Here is a 16,987-nt window from a genome sequence, read left to right as displayed (position 1 = left end):
GCCAGCCTTAGGAAGAGTTTCCCCCTGTTGTCTGCAGCTTTATATCACACAGAACCTCCAATTCTCACTGAACTGACGTAAGCCTCCATGGAGGGTAGGTTACAGGCAGGAGCACGGTGACAACTACAGGGTCGATATAGTAATGCTCTTCACAAAATGCAGTCTCAATGTGGCTGGATGTTCCATGGCCAGCGTAGGGTACTCTGTCATTTCAGTTCAATCTTCTAATAAGAGTTTAAAACTTTTTCTAGTAAACTGTTCTGACATATTCATAGTTGTGAAAGCAGTATGAGGTTCTCAAACCACTAGAACTGCTGTGCTTGTACTTCAGTGGTATTTACTGGTTTATATCTGTTTATAGGATTGTGGATTATACAGTCCCCCCCTCCCCCAGTTTCTGGCAGGGCACTGGATATATACTGTGCTTGCAGATAGCTGGGAAACAAAATGTTTAGTGCAAAAACAGTCGAGTTATGTAAACAAGGATAAGTCAAATGTCTCAATTAACAGTAGTAGTTGATTTTGTCAGCAGGCATGTCCATATCCAGTACCTGTGAGTATTGGTGGGATCTTACTATAGTGTAGCACAAGAAACAGTTCTACACAGTTCCATAAGTAACAAGTTTAGACAAAATGTTAACTGGTTCTGCCTCTTTACCAGTGCAATCTTAATTAGAATCAATGGGCTTAGAAAGTACCAGTCTTTTCCTGGGACTGTACAATACATTACATAGTGGTATTTTGTTGGTTATGCAAGTTCTGAATCTGGAAGTGTGAATGTTAAACTGGGATTCAACAGAATAGGCAGTGGCCAATAATAAATATTTCAGATGAGGAGACAGTACCCTTGGCATCTGTATTAAACCTGCAACAGAGTGTGATCCATTCATCAGAACTTGCTTAGTTGGAGCTTCAGAGCCAAGGAATCCAAGTGCAAGGCAGACCAAAAATGAGGTTAATCTGTAACCAGAACATTTGCAGCAGGTAAATTAAATAAAAAGAATACTTGTGACCCTCTGATCCTTGCCAGCGCTTATTTTAAAAGGTTACTGTGTGCTTACCAAGGATACTATGTACACTTTTTTCCAGCCCACTCACTTTTTAGTAACAAGTAGTTCTTATGATTATCTTCTTTTTTATTAGCAAGGGGGGTGGGGGGAAGAGAGAATGAGAATGTATTTTTGTTACCTGTAGCGGTTACCATACTGGGGTTTTTTTAATTTTGAAGCCCTTTCACATATTTGAATGCAGACTGAGTCAGGTGCCAGGATATCTGTTGCTAATGCAAGTACTAATAAAAACTAACCACCATATTCAGGTGTTTCCTATCTTATCCTGTGAAAGCACAGGTGAAGTCCCCTTTCTTCCCACTTGGATGTGATTTCTGTCTTCACTCAGATTCTTCTATGCTCCCAAGATAAGGATTATGGGCACAGCATTCATAAGTGAACATAAGTGATGCAAAATAATTAGAATATAGTTATGATTCTTAAGTGGAAACTGCAAGGAAATACAGCCGAGAAAAGGCCGGGGGGGGGGGGGTATAGACTGTGCACTGGCGCAGTTTGGCCCAGCTACGCCTCTGGTGTGAATCAGTCCTTTACAAAAGTGTACTGGACTCAGAGGTAGATTCCTCAGTCCAGTTCCTTTGGCAGTGGCAAGAAAGATGAACCCTCCAGTGTCTTCCTCCCTTGCTCATTTCCCCAGCTAGAATTCAAGCACTGCTGGAACTAGTCCCCTCAGGCCAGATTCCTTTTAGATCCTGACAGCAGCCAGTTATAAGATACTTTATAAGGAAGTTTTAAAGCAGTTAGTGAGGCACTTTAGCTGCTAAGCTCTTTCAGCCACTGTACCAAGTAGACTCTGAGATCATGAATTATGGGATTGAGCTAATCAGATATGTGCCATGAGAGGCAGTCCAGCAGATGAGAGAAATCTTACTGGGGGTCATCAGGTGGTGGGTTTAGAAAGAGTAATAAAGCAATGGACAGCTGTTTGAATTCCAACCTGTTCCTCTCAGGTAGGTACAAAGGTACAGAGAGACATGCTGAAGAGATCTAAGGCTGGGGGGGTGGGAACTTGAATGGAGGTAGCAAAAACAAATCTAGCAGGAGAACTGGTCTCCTCGTAATTTGAGTCTATTTTTGCTATGTTTCTGGGTCTGCATTTGTGTTTGCTTGTCTTTTTTGTTCCCTCCCATAGACGCTGTTCTGCTTTACTAACATCATTCTCTCATATGTATTTTACATTTTTGCCATGTAGGTTTTTCACAGCTTTGCAGCCCTAGGCGGGCATTCTCTGAACAAGGTCCGCTCCGCCTGATCCGGAGCGCCTCTTTCTTTGCAGGTTTGCTATGTGCTGTGTGGGTAGTCTAGTTGGTGTCACAAAGTTGAGTGGATTTTGTAGTTTGGCCTTGGAAATAAAATACATTTAAACAAAAACTAAGAGATCAGGACCCGGTGGACCGAAAAAGCAACTATGATATATAAAGAAACCCTAGCCATCATTTGCATAGGGCTTACAAATTCGTGACAATTCATGTTTGTCATTCGAGTGTTGGTTTAATTTGAATTCCATTATAAAAATATAATATTTTTCTGTTACTACAAACTTGAATTTTTTTTTAACCTTGCAATAACTGGCTTTTATTTCCATGGCTGATTTAATTCTTTCCCACCACAGACCTGAACAATTTATAACTTTTAAATTAATTACAATCAAGAGACTTTTGACCTGGGTGATGAAATCTTAGTTCTGTCAGCATGGCTAGGATTTAATTGTTTGTGTAGTAAGGACTGGCTGCAAACACAGATGGCTTCCAACTCTGTTGAAAAAGCAACAGAAGTCCAAACCTACCTCCTGTTTGCCTTAAAGCACCCATAGTGCTGCTGGTTTTTTAAATAGATTTCTTCTTTAGTCTCTGTTTGTAACTTGCATTGAGTGCTTTTGCTCCATGGCTAACTTCTCGTTTGTTATGTGATTTCATTTGCACTTTTTTGGCTTTGCAGCCTTTCTTGGTGATGGGTGTGTGCGTGTGCCATGTGATCATTTTCAAACTCCTAAATGAATGCAACAAATTAGCATGATTTTTTGAATAATTAAATAGAGTGCTACGAAGCCAAAGAGATGTTTCATGTTCTCATGCTAACTGGTGACCTTGTCTTCATAGTTCACAGCAACCCTATGGATATGCCTGGGAGGGAGTTGAATGAAGACAGAGACAGTGGAATTGCAAGATCTGGTAATACGTTTATCAAAAAATAATTAAATGAACTCTTCCTTCTATACTGTAATTAAGTGTTATTTGTTGCTTCTGCTTGATCTCTCAAAACTCATGACCTTGAGGATGTTTTTACTTCCACAAACATTTTTGTTAAAATATTATTTGTGAAAATATGAGGAAGTAATCTATGTGGTATATACCAGTGTCTTTGAAACTAATATATATATATTTATTTATTTATTTATTTATTTATTTATTTATTTATTTATTTATTTATTTATTTATTTATTTATTTATTTATTTATTTATTTATTTATACTTTCAGCTTTTATACCGCCCTGTCCCCGAGGGGCTCCATATTGACAAATGTTACAAATCTTCAGCATGAAGAGGGAAATTTTTATACACTCATTATCCATGTTCTTTTTGGCAATTTTATGTGCAAGGTGCTATTCAAGTCACAGGATCTTCAATATGTTTGTTCAAGGGTTGCAGATTTTTTCTGCCAACCCATCCTGCTGTATTTCAAGCTCCCAGGCCCTGCTGTTTAAAGATCTAATGGAGTGCATTGGACTTGATTAGGGGCCTAAATATAAGCAAAACTGACAAGCTGAATACACAGACCTGCCTCTCTTAAATCAAGGGTTGCCAGGCTCCAGCTGGGGCCTGGACATTTCCTGGAATTACAACTAATCCTCCAGACTACAGTGATCAGTTCACCTGGGGAAAATGGCTACTCTAGAGGGAGAACACTAAGGTACTATGCTTGGCTGAAGTCCTTCCCCTCCCCAAACCTCACCCTTCCCAGACTCCACCTCCAAATTTCCAGGAATTTCCCAACCCAGGTTTGGCAAGCCTGCCCATGTTTCTGTTCAGGGAGGAAGACTTATACTCTGTTTACTGTTAGCATCACAACATAGATCTAAAATACTGTTTTGAAAACCGTTTTTGAAAAGTTTTATTTTAAAAAGGGGTTTCTCTCCCTCTTCTTTGTCACAGCATCTCTTAGCAGTCTGCTTATCACTCCATTTCCATCTCCGGGCTCTTCGCTAAACAGAAGCTGTGCTAGCAGTTATCATTACCAACGGCGTTGGCGTCGCAGTCAGACAACCAGCTTGGAGAATGGGGTCTTCCCTAGATGGTGAGTTATACATTTTGGTTGACAGGAAGCGCAGCTTTTAAATTCACACATGATATTGGTTTATTTATTTGGATGGATACCTCAAGCTTAATTCCTGGATGTATTTTCTGAAAGTCTTATAAGTTCTTTGAAGTTTATTGAATGTCAAAGGTGTTGTATTTTAATTTATAATTTTCTATTCAAAGTTTGTTGGATGCAACTGTAAAATAGTAAGACTTTTGCTAGAGATCTGGAGGAGGACTAGAAATGTAAGAAAATCTACCCCGTTGCTGACAGTATCAGTGTAATTGCTTTTCACACATTAGTACTAAATCCAGATATACATAAAACCCGATTTAATCAGAATCTAGTTGTTAATCTAGTTTTATTTGTACCTTTATAATATTCATTGCAGTTCATGGGATAAAAGGCCTAATTGGGAGACAAGGGGTGGAATAATGGAAGAAAAAGGAACAAATTTTCATACTAAATGAAAGCCAAGCATATGGTAATCCTAACACATTTAAAACCAATTATTTGTGATGAGTATGTGTCACATAATTGATCAAATATACAATAGCCTGATATGTGAATATATAATAAACTTTCAATATCAACTGTCAAGGGATAACTGCACCTATCTAGGGACACCTATATGCATAACATAAAACACTACACATAAAACAGTAACCCAAACAATAAATCTATACTATGAAAGAGAGAGATGGCTTTTAAAAAAAAATCCCATTAATAGCAAATGTTTCATAGAAGCTCTACAAATACCACCTTGTCACCAAAGCCTTGTTTATGTGCTTCAATGTATTCTACAGTTCATCTATGCCAGTAAAGGTGATATTTTACTGATGATTTAATCCCTTTCCTTTATTAACAATCCCTTTCCTTTATTAACAGCAAGGCATACAATAAAATCATAGTACAAATATCAGTAACGTGTCCAGATTGATTAATACAAAATTATATCACTAGTAAAATTGTAAGATGTTGAAATTCTAATTATGCTGTTGCTGGAAGCAGTTTGGAAGGAATTTGTTATACCATTGTTTTATTTCCCTGTAGGTCTGTGGAAGAAAGCTTTAACTTGTCAGATGACAGTTCCAGCCCGAATCCAGGAATTGTCAGGAAAAAGAAAATAGCTATTGGGGTGATATTCACACTTTCAAAGAATGAAGACGAAAACAGCAAATTTCATGAATTCTTTTTCTCACACTTCCCTCTTTTTGAGAGTCACATGAACAAACTGAAGAGTGCAATAGAGCAGGTGAATATTACCACTGCCACCTCTTTGAATTGATAATCTCATATAAAATGCCTAGTTGCTTGTAATGCTGATAGGTTTAAGGATTTCAAATTAACCTTTAAAGTCTTAAACCAGTGGTGGCGAACCTTTGGCACTCCAGATGTTATGGACTACAATTCCCATCTGCCCCTGCCAGCATGGCCAATTGGCAATGCTGGCAGGGGCTAATGAGTATTGTAGTCCATAACATCTGGAGTGCCAAAGGTTCGCCACCACAGCCTTAAACGGTCTGAGACCATTGTAACTGCAGGATCACCTGTTTCATCTAACCCCTGGAGAGCACTATGCTTGACTGGAAACAACTTGGTGGTGGTCCTGGCCCTAGTAGTGTCCAGCTGTCCTCAACCAGGGCTACAACTTTTTCAGCTCTGGCCTGGTAGAACACTCTGTCTGTGCAGACACGAACCCTTGAGATCTTGTTCAGTTCTGCAAGGCCTGTAAGATAGAGATATTCCACCAGTCCTTTGATTGAGCAGCAGTGCTTACATTGTTACTGGCCCCCTTATCTTTATCCTTACCTTGTTTTTATGTTATTTTATGCATTCTATCTATATTGATTAGATTTTTTCTTCCTTAGTTACCAGGTGTTGAATATGATGTATTAGACACCAGGGGAATTGTCATTTGTAGTTTTTAATGTATGTGAATTTTGATTGTTCAATGTGTTAAATTAGCCACCCTGAACTGACCACAGTTAGGAAGGGGTGGAATAGAAAACCAATAAATAAACAAGCATAAATAAACAATAAATAGACCAAATTAATTTGTGTTTTGGAAGTGATATCAAGGTCTGCTTGGACCAAATGTGGATGAGTCATGCTTGGAGTTCAAGCAGTTCTAAATTTGGAAGAGAGCCTTAGCTTAGTTTGTATGTGCATAATTTGTATGTGCTCACTTCAGTCCCTGGCATCTCCATACAAGGATATTGTGTAGGAAGGCTATGAGAAACTTCACAAAATCCTATGAGATCCAGCTTGGTGTAGTGGTTAAGAGCAAGTATACTCTAATCTGAAGAACCAGGTTTGACTCCCCACTTTTCCACATGAGCAGTAGGTTCTTATTTGGTGAACCAGATGTGTTTCCCCACTTCTGCATTCTTGCTGGGTGACCTTGGGCTAGTCACAGTTTTTCAGAACTCAGCCCCACCTACCTCACAAGGTGTCTGTTGTGGGGAGAGGAAGGGAAAGGAGTTTGTAAGCTGCCTTGAGTCTGCTTGCAGGAGACAAAGGCGGGGTATAAATCCAAATTCTTCTTTTCTATCTGTAGCTTGGGACATCTGCTGTCAATTATGTGGTACCATCCAGATGTATGTGTGGGGAGGGCGGGGGGGGGGCAGGGTGTTCTTCCATTGTGTAGACCCTTACATATCCAAATTGGCCCTATGCTGAAATCTTGAGTTCCATTGAAGACAATGGGACCTACAATCAAATAAGCAAGCATAAGCAAGTTGTGTTAACTGCTTGCTCCAAAATAACAACAGAAGTTAGAATAGTGTGCCTTATTGCTTAGATAATTTTTTTCTCACTTGAAATTAAATTCATTGGGACTCGTGACCCTTAATCATATCACAGATTTTAGTACATTTTTAAAGGGTATTTACCACCACTAAGTGCAGAAATGGTGGAAATTAGAGACAATGCAAATGCATGTGTCTCACATATCTCTTTGTTTGATATGAAACTTGGCAAGCAACCAGTGTTTGTCAAAGTACAAAAATATGTTTGCCTGTCTGGGTGCACCTTAGATATAGCATAGCACATGACTTTGTTTTTCATTTTCTGTTGCCGTGCCTGATGCTTGTTATCTGTTAACAATTGTTTTCAAGGCAATGAAAATGAGTCGCCGATCAGCTGATGCCAGCCAGCGGAGTTTGGCATATAACAGGATCATAGATGCCTTAAATGAATTCAGGTGAGTTTGCTTCCAAACTTTCTTTGACAGGCATTTGACCGCTTCTGTTAGTATCCACTGCAGAGTTTCCAGCTTAAGTCTGTTATCTGTCATCTGAGATTTATAGCAAGGGGTTGGGACAGAGTGGGTGATAAGAGAATTGAGCTTGAACACTGAAAACCAGGTTCAAATCCCTGATCATCTAGAAATTCTTCAGGTGACTGGTCATGTCACTTCCCTCAGCCTAGTCTTACTTTCCAGTAGAGCCATGAAGCTAAAAGTTCTGAGGTTTTTTTGGTGGAATGGCAGATGACAAAGGAGGTAGGGTAGGGGGAATGAATAAAATGTTCTTAAGGCAGACAATTGATGGGAGGATTGACTTTCAGATATGTGAAGTTTATTTGGTGTCTAAATAATCAACTCTATTGGTGCATTGTTGCAGAGATTACAGAATGCCCTATTGTGTGTCCTGAAAAATGTAGAAGAATACTGTTGTGTTGGAACTAGTGGTCATTTCTGTTGATGAATAAAATTTCTATCACTGGAACAGAACTTGTGCACCTCTCCCTTCCTCTTTATAGCCTGAGTTACTGAGTCAGGGGACTCTAAGGAACAATATCAGTGCAGATAAAGGGTTTGCCATCAAAAATGGAGATTAGTTAAATTTGCCATCCCCTTTTATTAGTGAAAGTTGGCTCTTTCAAATGATCTAAACTCACTTCACTCAGGGGATTGCTGCTTTTGGCAGCATTTCTGTAAAAATAGCAGTCAAACTGTTAAAGATAAAAGAGCACATCAGCAATACTTTCTGAACCAAAATGTTGCAACCTGTTTGCATATGCCTTCATTAGCACAACTTGCTATGCTGATTTTTATAGATGTAGTTGATAAATATGCAAGATAGACATTTCCTTGCAAACTCTAGAATAAGTAGAAGAAGAAGAGTTTGGATTTATATCCCCCCTTTCTCTCCTGCAGGAGACTCAAAGGGGCTTACAATCTCCTTGCCCTTCCCCCCTCACAACGAACACCCTGTGAGGTAGGTGGGGCTGAGAGAGCTCCGAGAAGCTGTGACTAGCCCAAGGTCACCCAGCTGGCGTGTGTGGGAGTGCACAGGCTAATCTGAATTCCCCAGATAAGCCTCCACAGCTCAGGCGGCAGAGCGGGGAATCAAACCCGGTTCCTCCAGATTAGATACACGGGCTCTTAACCTCCTACGCCACTGCTGCTCCAAGATTCCAAGTCATTGGAATCTTTTTTCTTTAATACCTTGGAAAACAAGACAGTTGCTTGCTTTGTCATTTGGAATTCTAATTTTACCATTATGCTTTTTTCAAGTTGCAATTCAATGGGAACTGACAAAGTATCTTTCTTTTCTGTGCAAGTGACTAGAAAACTATCAGATAATGGATCAGACCCAACTGTCTCATGTTTCAGCAATGTCCATCTATTCTTTAGCTGCCTTACCATAGTGGAAGACTACTCCAGGACCTCTTTCTAGCGCTACCTAATAACATATTTCAGTCCCTTTTACTTATTCCACCAAAGCACAACTACTGGCCAATGTCCCTGTTATCTAAAACTGGTTGGGTATCTAACCCTCACAACTTTTGAGTTAGGATTCTGGATAGTCACTTGTAAGACTTGGTTCAAGGTACTAATGCATCTTGGCTCAATATACCAATGCTATCTTGGCTCAAGATCCTAATGCTTTCTCAAATGCCTCTTCACTTCAGAGAGGCTCCTGGAAACATTTCCCCAGCAGCCTCATTCATAGCCAGCCAGCAGTTTGGAAGACAAACAGTGTCTGCAAATGAAGCAGCGTATTATAAGATCTGACTCTTGCCTCTGTAGGCTTTCACTAACACTAAATCCATCATGATACAGACTAACTTTACCCTAAACCTATGCTTTGAGAAACTGTAGGCAAATCTTTCACTGAGTTTGAGGCTGGAGGCTGTTGAAATTTGAAGGTCACACTTATAAGCCCTTTCATGTCAGGTGGCATAGAGGGGTCTTGTTTGCCAGTTGGTTTGACAGCTTTCCATGAAGAACGTTGCATGGAACTTAGTACAGATGGCTGATTATAATCAGGATTAAGGTTGAGAAGGTCTGAAGGACTGGACATACATATTAGTAGTGCATCGTCCTGTTAGTATTATCCATTCTGCTACCAGCATGTGGTAGACAGCCAAGGCAGACAGCTGTAAGTTTGGATGGCTCTGCGGTAGTAATTTGGCATCAGAAAGATGAGCTTCATGATCCCTCCCTTTGTTTCTCTAGAAGAAATAGTGCTGACTATGTCTCCTTTTTGGTTCTGTTCCATAATTCATCTGGACTGGGTACTGTGCCCTGTGGAGCTACAGCAATAAATGAAGTCAAAAAGGCTTGGAAAGAAAGAAGGAAACTACTCAGCTTTATAGCTTACAACTGAACATGTTGTAAAAAGTGTCTGTTCACATGGCATGTTGACTGCATAATTTGCGAGGAGTATGTTTTGTGAACTTGCAGTTTTATGCTGCAGTGTCCATAGTACAGTAAATATTTTTCTGCAGGAACACAACTGGCTGCATGAAGTCCTAGTATATTTTCATCCAAAGGAAACTACCTCTGGGTGATTTTCCTTTTTCACTAAGAATGTTAATGTGTAGAAGAGGAACAGTTCCCAAAATGTTTTCTCTGTTAAGTGCCTTTTCTGAAGGAGAATTGTTGAAAATTGCCATGTAGAACATATTAAATTGAGCAGGAGAACAGCTGGTGGTTCCTTTTCATCCTTCCTCATACAGAAAGAAGCCCAAGACCGGAATTAAACAGCATTTCCATGGTTTGTATTGGGATAAATTTACAGTCCCAAGAGAAACTGTGTTCCTGTTTCTGTCCTTTGAAAACGTCACTATTTTAAAAGCAAGAAAATAAGCATTCCAGTACTTTTAGTATTCAAGATAGTTGGAAAATCACTTGTTACTTGCAATAAAAATGTCAACTTGGTTCTTCATCTGGTTTAACAAAGTCTGTGGCCAGTCTCAGTTTAAGCCAGTTGAAGATTCGGTATCTTATATTAAGACATCAGCTGATTCACCTAATAGAGCAAAATAAGATAAAAATGTGATCGCTCATCTGTGTTAAATATTTGTTACTGTAGAACAGTTCTTTAGATTAGGCATTAATAACTGTTATCCAATTCAAACTCCCGGTGATAATTTCTTCTGTCATTATCTGTGGGCTTTATACATATTCTTATTTTTACAATAATCAACCAATAGGATTTTTTTTGGAGATGCAGGTGTTCAGCATGAACTTTTTTGATGTATGTTGCATGGTCTGCAAAATAGAGCCCAATAAGGGTACTTTACAAAGGTAGATGTGGGTGGAGCTCTGGGAAATGATCGAAGTAGAGTTGTAGGACTTCCACTAATCCTACTGAGCAGACATTTCATATACCTTCTGTCCAATATCTGCAAGTTCCAGAGGTGCTGTTACTTTAAAATCAATCAGAAAAAGAGACAATTACTAGAATGCAGACATTTTAGCAGATCCAAAATATTTCCATTTAACGGCTCTTTAGGTACTGTTACAGTTTTGACATTTATTTATAGAATCATAGAGTTGGAAGAGACCTCCATGCCCAATTCCCTGCATATTGTAGGGAAGTCAGTACCTCCCCCATTCACATCCCCAGTGATCCCCGCCCAGTAAATGGCAAAAAAAACTCCAACCCTTCAAGATCCCTGGCCAAACTGGCCTGGAGGAAAATCATGTTCTGACCTGCAAAGTGGCAATCAACATTACCCTGAGCATGTAAGAAAGGCCCACAAGAGCCAAACACTGATCCACTACCATTTTTGCCCTCCCTCTCATGATTTACTTAAGTTCACTGGAATCTGCATTCCTGTTAGCCATCTAATTGGTGCTGCTTTAAACACCTCCAAAGACAGAGAGCCCACAGCTTCCCAAGGAAGTCTGTTCTACTGAGGAACCCATCTGTCAGGATGTTCTTCCTAATGTTTCGCTAAAAACTCTATTGATTTAATTTCCATCTGTTGGTTCTAGTCCAGGGGTAGGGGACCTTTAACACTCAAAGAGCCATTTGGACCTGTTTTCCACGGGAAAAGAAACACTTGGAGCCACAAATAATTTTTGACATTTAAAATAAAGATAACACTGTATATATTGGGTTTTTTTACCTTTTACTCCGCTCATTCTGAGAAGCGCATGGATGCATCCGGCAAGGATGGGGCCAGCAGCTCAGCCTCGCCGGCCACCGGGAAAGCGCCCGCCCCGCTCAAATGGGGCGGGCAAGAGGGGAAGCCCGTGGTGCGGCCCAGCCGGCCGCGGGCAGTTGGTGCGCCTGCCCTGCTGCCCTCAGGGTGGGCAAGGATGGGGCCGGCGGCTTGGTTCGTGGAGCCGCAGTGCAAGGGCAGAAGAGCCGCATGCGGCTCTCGAGCCGCAGGTTCCCTACCCCTGTTCTAGTCCAACCTTCTGGGGCAACAGAAAACAATTCTGCACCATCTTCTATATGACAGCCCTTCAAGTACTTGAAGATGGTTATCGTATCACCTCTCAGTCATCTCCTGTCTAGGCTAAACATACTGAGCTTCTTCAATCTTTCCTTGTAGGACTTGGTCTTCTGATACCTCACCATCTTCATTGTCTTTCTCTGGACACATTTCAGCTATATCCTTCTTAAACTGTTGTGCCCAAAACTGAACACAATAGGTGTCATTCCTCTCCAACAGGATGAGGAACCATTAATAAGCACTCTCGGGTTGTGATCTGTCAACTAGTTACAAATCCACCTAACAATAATTTCAAAACCACATTTTACTAGCTTGTCAACAAGAATATTATATGGAACTATATCAAAAGCCTTACTGAAATCAAGATAAACCATGTCTACAGACGTCTCCTGAACCAACAAGGGAATAACTTAAAAATTAAAAAGGCAGATAAATTTAGTCTGACAGACAAATTCCAGCAAGGTATTTTGCAGGTACTAAATAAAAGTAGACATCTTGCTGAGCAGAACTGAGCATTCATTTTTGTGCTCCCCCCCCCCCCAACGATCTTGCATATTTCTGAGGCAAATGTACCAATGCAAACAGAATCGGGAAACACAAAATAGTATAACTCTCATTCCAGAATGGATTTTGCCAGTAAGGGGTTAACTAACTAAACTAACTGCCGCAGTTTGGTAGCTTTCTCTCCAAGCAGTCTTGGAGATTTTATGTCTCAACAATGAAAATGGATAGTTACTTGTTTTTAATTAAAGTTGGGAGGTCAGGGTAGGCTTGGCATATTTCTAAATGGGTCTGTAGTTGTGGGGCTAATAGTGTGGGCGGTAGAATTTTTTTAAAATTATGCATGGGGTACAGAAAGTGGCTAGAGAAAATCCCCCTCCCCCTTTTCTCATACCAGAAGTTGTAGGCTCCCAGTGAAGTTGCTGGGTAGTAGATTCAAAGCAGATAATAAGGGTAATTGTAAAATTCACTGCCCCGGGATGCAGTGGTGGTAGCTACTTTAGTTAACCTTAGACAAATTTATGAAAGATAAGTACATCAGTGACTATTAGTAACAATCACTAATTTTCTAAATACCAGTACTGGTTAAAAACAATTTTTTTCATTCATGAGTGGATCTCCCATCAGTGCTGATGCAAAAAGACAGGGAAAATCCATATTCTTATTTCTGTGGTATATTTGTGGTGTTACACTACTTGATCAGCTAATTCAGGGACATTATTCTCTTCTCTCCTCCCTATCTAACTGGGGAGTTTAACAAGTGTCTAGCACTGCAGTAGAAAGTTATGATGTGAATTTTGTTTTAAAACATGCTTAGGTATTTCAATCAATTTTGAACTTAAGAAGCAATCTAGAGCAAGTTAAATTTCACATAAATTCCTAAATCTGAATTTGGATATTGTACCAAGAAATCAGTTTGCAGATGTGAGTTTGCAGTTTACTCTTTCACAAGCAATAAGAAGATTGGATCAGAGGGATATAGTAAGGTTGAACCCAGAACTCACCTCTTTGCTCCAAGTAAGAATCAGAGCTTTATATCTGACAGACATTTTAAATATATATTTTTCATGTATTTTCACTAAGCTCTGCAACAGGCTTACTAACTGCTCTGCTTGAAACACATAAACCTACAAAGTCTTTAGCAAACCTTTACTCTCTAAGAGGCACTTACAAGCTTATGATTGTTTACCGGAACCTTCTCAGGAAAAGACTCTTTTCTAGTGAAATTTCCCAGACCCTATTAAGAGGCTGATGTAGATATAGGATTCTGTGTGTGTGTGTGTGCGTGCGTGCGCGCGTGCTGTCAAGTCACATGTCTGAACAAGGGTGTTGGTTCTGTTAAGAACGGGAGGGTGCTTGTTTTAGATCTTGAATAGTGACTTTTCTCAAATAGTCTTATAGAGGAGGTGTATATCTGTAGGCACAGTCTGCGTGTGTATGTGTTGCTCAAGAGAATGTTAGGGAGAATTGAAAGGCAGGCTTTTCTCCGTTTGTCCAGCTGAAAGGCAGTTAATCCTTGCCGGAGCTTTCTGTGCAATTACTTACATGTCTGGCATTGAGGGTTCCCTTTGCCGCAGTCACATGCCTGCTGGCTGACAGCCAGTGGAATCTGATCTCTCTCTGAGGAAACACTATCAGTTGCAGATGCAGCCAGGGTTACCAGAATAGTAAATAACAAGTCACAAGACTCAAGCCAGCCTTTCAGCGAAAACAAATAGTTTAATATCTTGGTATTCGAACAGAAACTGTTTCCTCTCCTCCCCCAATTTTCTTCAAACTGAACAGCTTTCTGCGAGCTTGCTTTGACTTCTGTTTTTGCTAAAGCAGATCAGCAGCTTCAATTTGTTTCATATCTCAGGCATTTAAAACTGACAGAACCTCCCTCATGCAAATTTGGGATTCTGTTTTAAGCTGTCTTAGGAAGCTTACTAACATATGGCTTGTCTAATATATGGCCCTTTGTAAATTTAATGGATAGAGGCCAAGGTCCAAATGTTAATCCTGTGGGAAGAATTTTCTTCTGATTTTCTTCCCCCCAACTCTTAACAGTATAATAGTATAAAAGGGCTCAACACCCCTTAAGAAAGGAAACTGCAAATTTCTATGACCTTGTAGGTAAGTTCCCCAGGCCTCCCACGGAAGTGATATCAGGGCATACCCAGTGTTCTGTACCCCCATGTCCCTGTCCCACTACAATTCTTATCACTTGCTAGGTATGGTCTGGCAACTCTACCTGTAGGTCATCCATAGCCATACTCTTATCCTTTCACCCAGTATAACTAGCTAGTACAACCACACCCTTTTCTGGCAGCTCTCTTCTACTCTTCAGCTTTGGAGTGTATATCCCAGTATCTAAAATGAAAAGTCAATATAACACACCCATACCACCACTCTAACTCTGCCTTGCTGGTTGTATTGCCTTGGGACTTAGCACCACTGTAGCTTTTAAATGACAAGTGGAGTGGAAGAGTTCACATGGAAAGTTACCCCACTTGTTGGCTACTTTCCTAGGTAACCATGAAGAGCAGTCACATAATTAAGAGTGACAGATAACTGTTCTATTATAAACTGCAGGATTTGAAAAAGATAGCTCCATAAGAACTTTACTAATTGATCTGTCTTGGGGGAGCCAGTGTAGTAGAGATTTAAAAAGTGAAAATATGTGCGAGGTTTGTGCTAAGGCTGAACCTAGATTGGCCCTTTGATAAGAGCCCCTGAATCTAGGAGTTCTTGGTGTCCATAGTTTCTTCCCATAATGACAAATTTCAGAGGAGTAGTTACGTTAGTTTGCTGCAGCAAATATAACAAGCTAGTTATAGAAGTAGAAAGGTGGCTTGTGGGGATAGGCATGGAGTTATTACAAAGAAGGAATGGTTTAAAAGCCTAGTATCATAGACAAGGGTATTACACTGCAGGGCACAGATAACAAGAAGATTCAGTTAAAAGAGTAAAATATTTTCTCCGTGTTGGTGCAGGCCACTCCCTACTGTTGATGAATTAGCAACAGTCCATTGATGAATGGACCTAGATTAATGTTTTGACACTCTAGATGCATCTTAATTTATTGTTTGAAACTTTGAGTGTAAATATCTCTGCTAACTGTTCATAGATTTGGCAAAAGTGAACTTAGACATACAATAAATGTGTTGGTCTTAAAAGTGCCCAAAAATCTTTAGTTTCCTTCCTTCACAGAGTGACCTTTCCTAGTTTTAAAATATAACCCCCTTACATTCTATCCATATTTTCATACATCTGTCCAATCTAATATAATTACTGCCTCTCTGCAGCTAAAATTCACCCACTTAGTTGTGAATCTGTGCTAGTATTATGTAAATTATACTATATTTAGTCAAGAGGAAGTTGATCTTGAATGCAAGAGGACCCCCTTAAAAATGTTATACACACAAAAATTGATTATTAGACATAAGTGTAACTGGTATGTGAATGCAAGTCTGATACCATACCTATAAAGAAACTCTTATCTTCCATTCAAGTAAATAACGTATGTATTTGTGCAACATAAGAAGCACCTGATGGATTAGACCAATGGTTTATCTAGCCCAACATCCTGTTTCCAGTACAGCTGGTTTTATTGTCTAATTTAATCTTTGGGAGGATTTCCTTTTTTTTATTTTTCAGAGATGGTGTATATGTAAAAATAATGGAGGCACTTTAAAAAAAGCAGAATTAAAACGAAATCTACTTGCACAAAGAATGCTCATAAAATGACTATTTTTATTATATGCAATAGAGACTTGTTTTAGCTTTTAATTATTTTGTGTTTAATACTTATATTTGTTTGTTACCCTCCTTGAATGTGTCTGCAGAGGTAGCTTGAAAATTTCTTAAATTAATGATTTTCCTATCCAATCATTTACCTTTGTAGTAATCACCATGACAAAGTGAGAGAATACTTTTTTGTTTTAAAAGATAAACTTTATTGAACAAATTAACTATACAAAGGAAAAAACAAACATTACAAATTTCAGTGAATTTCTTATCTTTTTAAACTTTTTATTTTTCATTCCGAAGAAACAAAATTAATAGGTGATTAGAGATTGCATAACAGCCCATTCACAATATTGTAACACGATTTTCACACACACATTCAAGAAGCAATAAACTTTTCTCCATTTCTTGCATGAGTCAGTAATATATATTCACTTTCTCAGCTTCACCTGTTGTACAATGTGACAATAAACTGCAGCTCTTATTTTGGGTACAAAAGGTTGCAGGTCACAGGTATAAATGCACAGTGAATTTGATTAATTTAACTGAAATATGCATTGTTTGAATACTACTAACTTTGGCATAACTTTGGAAGTATATAATGTATTTAGATACTACAACAAACCTGTGTTTGCTCATTAAAGTTGCAAACACTGCTTGCACACTCCATTCTCTTTTCTTTCTGCTCT

General features: G+C 39.4%; 1 protein-coding gene across 4 annotated transcripts in view; it reads left to right on the top strand.

The window, feature by feature from the left end:
• FNIP1 (folliculin interacting protein 1) overlaps positions 1–16,987 on the top strand; it is a 99,907-nt gene that overhangs the window by 68,051 nt on the left and 14,869 nt on the right. For 3 of the 4 annotated variants that reach the window (XR_007243830.1, XM_048488523.1, XM_048488525.1), the window contains 5 exons: positions 2,263–2,346; positions 3,170–3,241; positions 4,223–4,364; positions 5,421–5,622; positions 7,487–7,572. Coding sequence is in view for 3 of the 4 variants with exons in the window: in XM_048488523.1 (XP_048344480.1) it covers positions 2,263–2,346; positions 3,170–3,241; positions 4,223–4,364; positions 5,421–5,622; positions 7,487–7,572 (586 nt within the window). In the remaining variant the exon portion in view is untranslated. The remainder of the gene's footprint in view (positions 1–2,262; positions 2,347–3,169; positions 3,242–4,222; positions 4,365–5,420; positions 5,623–7,486; positions 7,573–16,987) is intronic. The other variant, XM_048488524.1, reaches the window with a different exon arrangement.

This window comes from Sphaerodactylus townsendi, linkage group LG03 (assembly GCF_021028975.2).
Source record: "Sphaerodactylus townsendi isolate TG3544 linkage group LG03, MPM_Stown_v2.3, whole genome shotgun sequence".
In the NCBI taxonomy this organism is placed as follows: domain Eukaryota; kingdom Metazoa; phylum Chordata; class Lepidosauria; order Squamata; family Sphaerodactylidae; genus Sphaerodactylus; species Sphaerodactylus townsendi.
The sequence above is the reverse complement of the archived record's forward strand: the minus strand, read 5'-3'. Positions and strand labels throughout refer to the sequence as shown.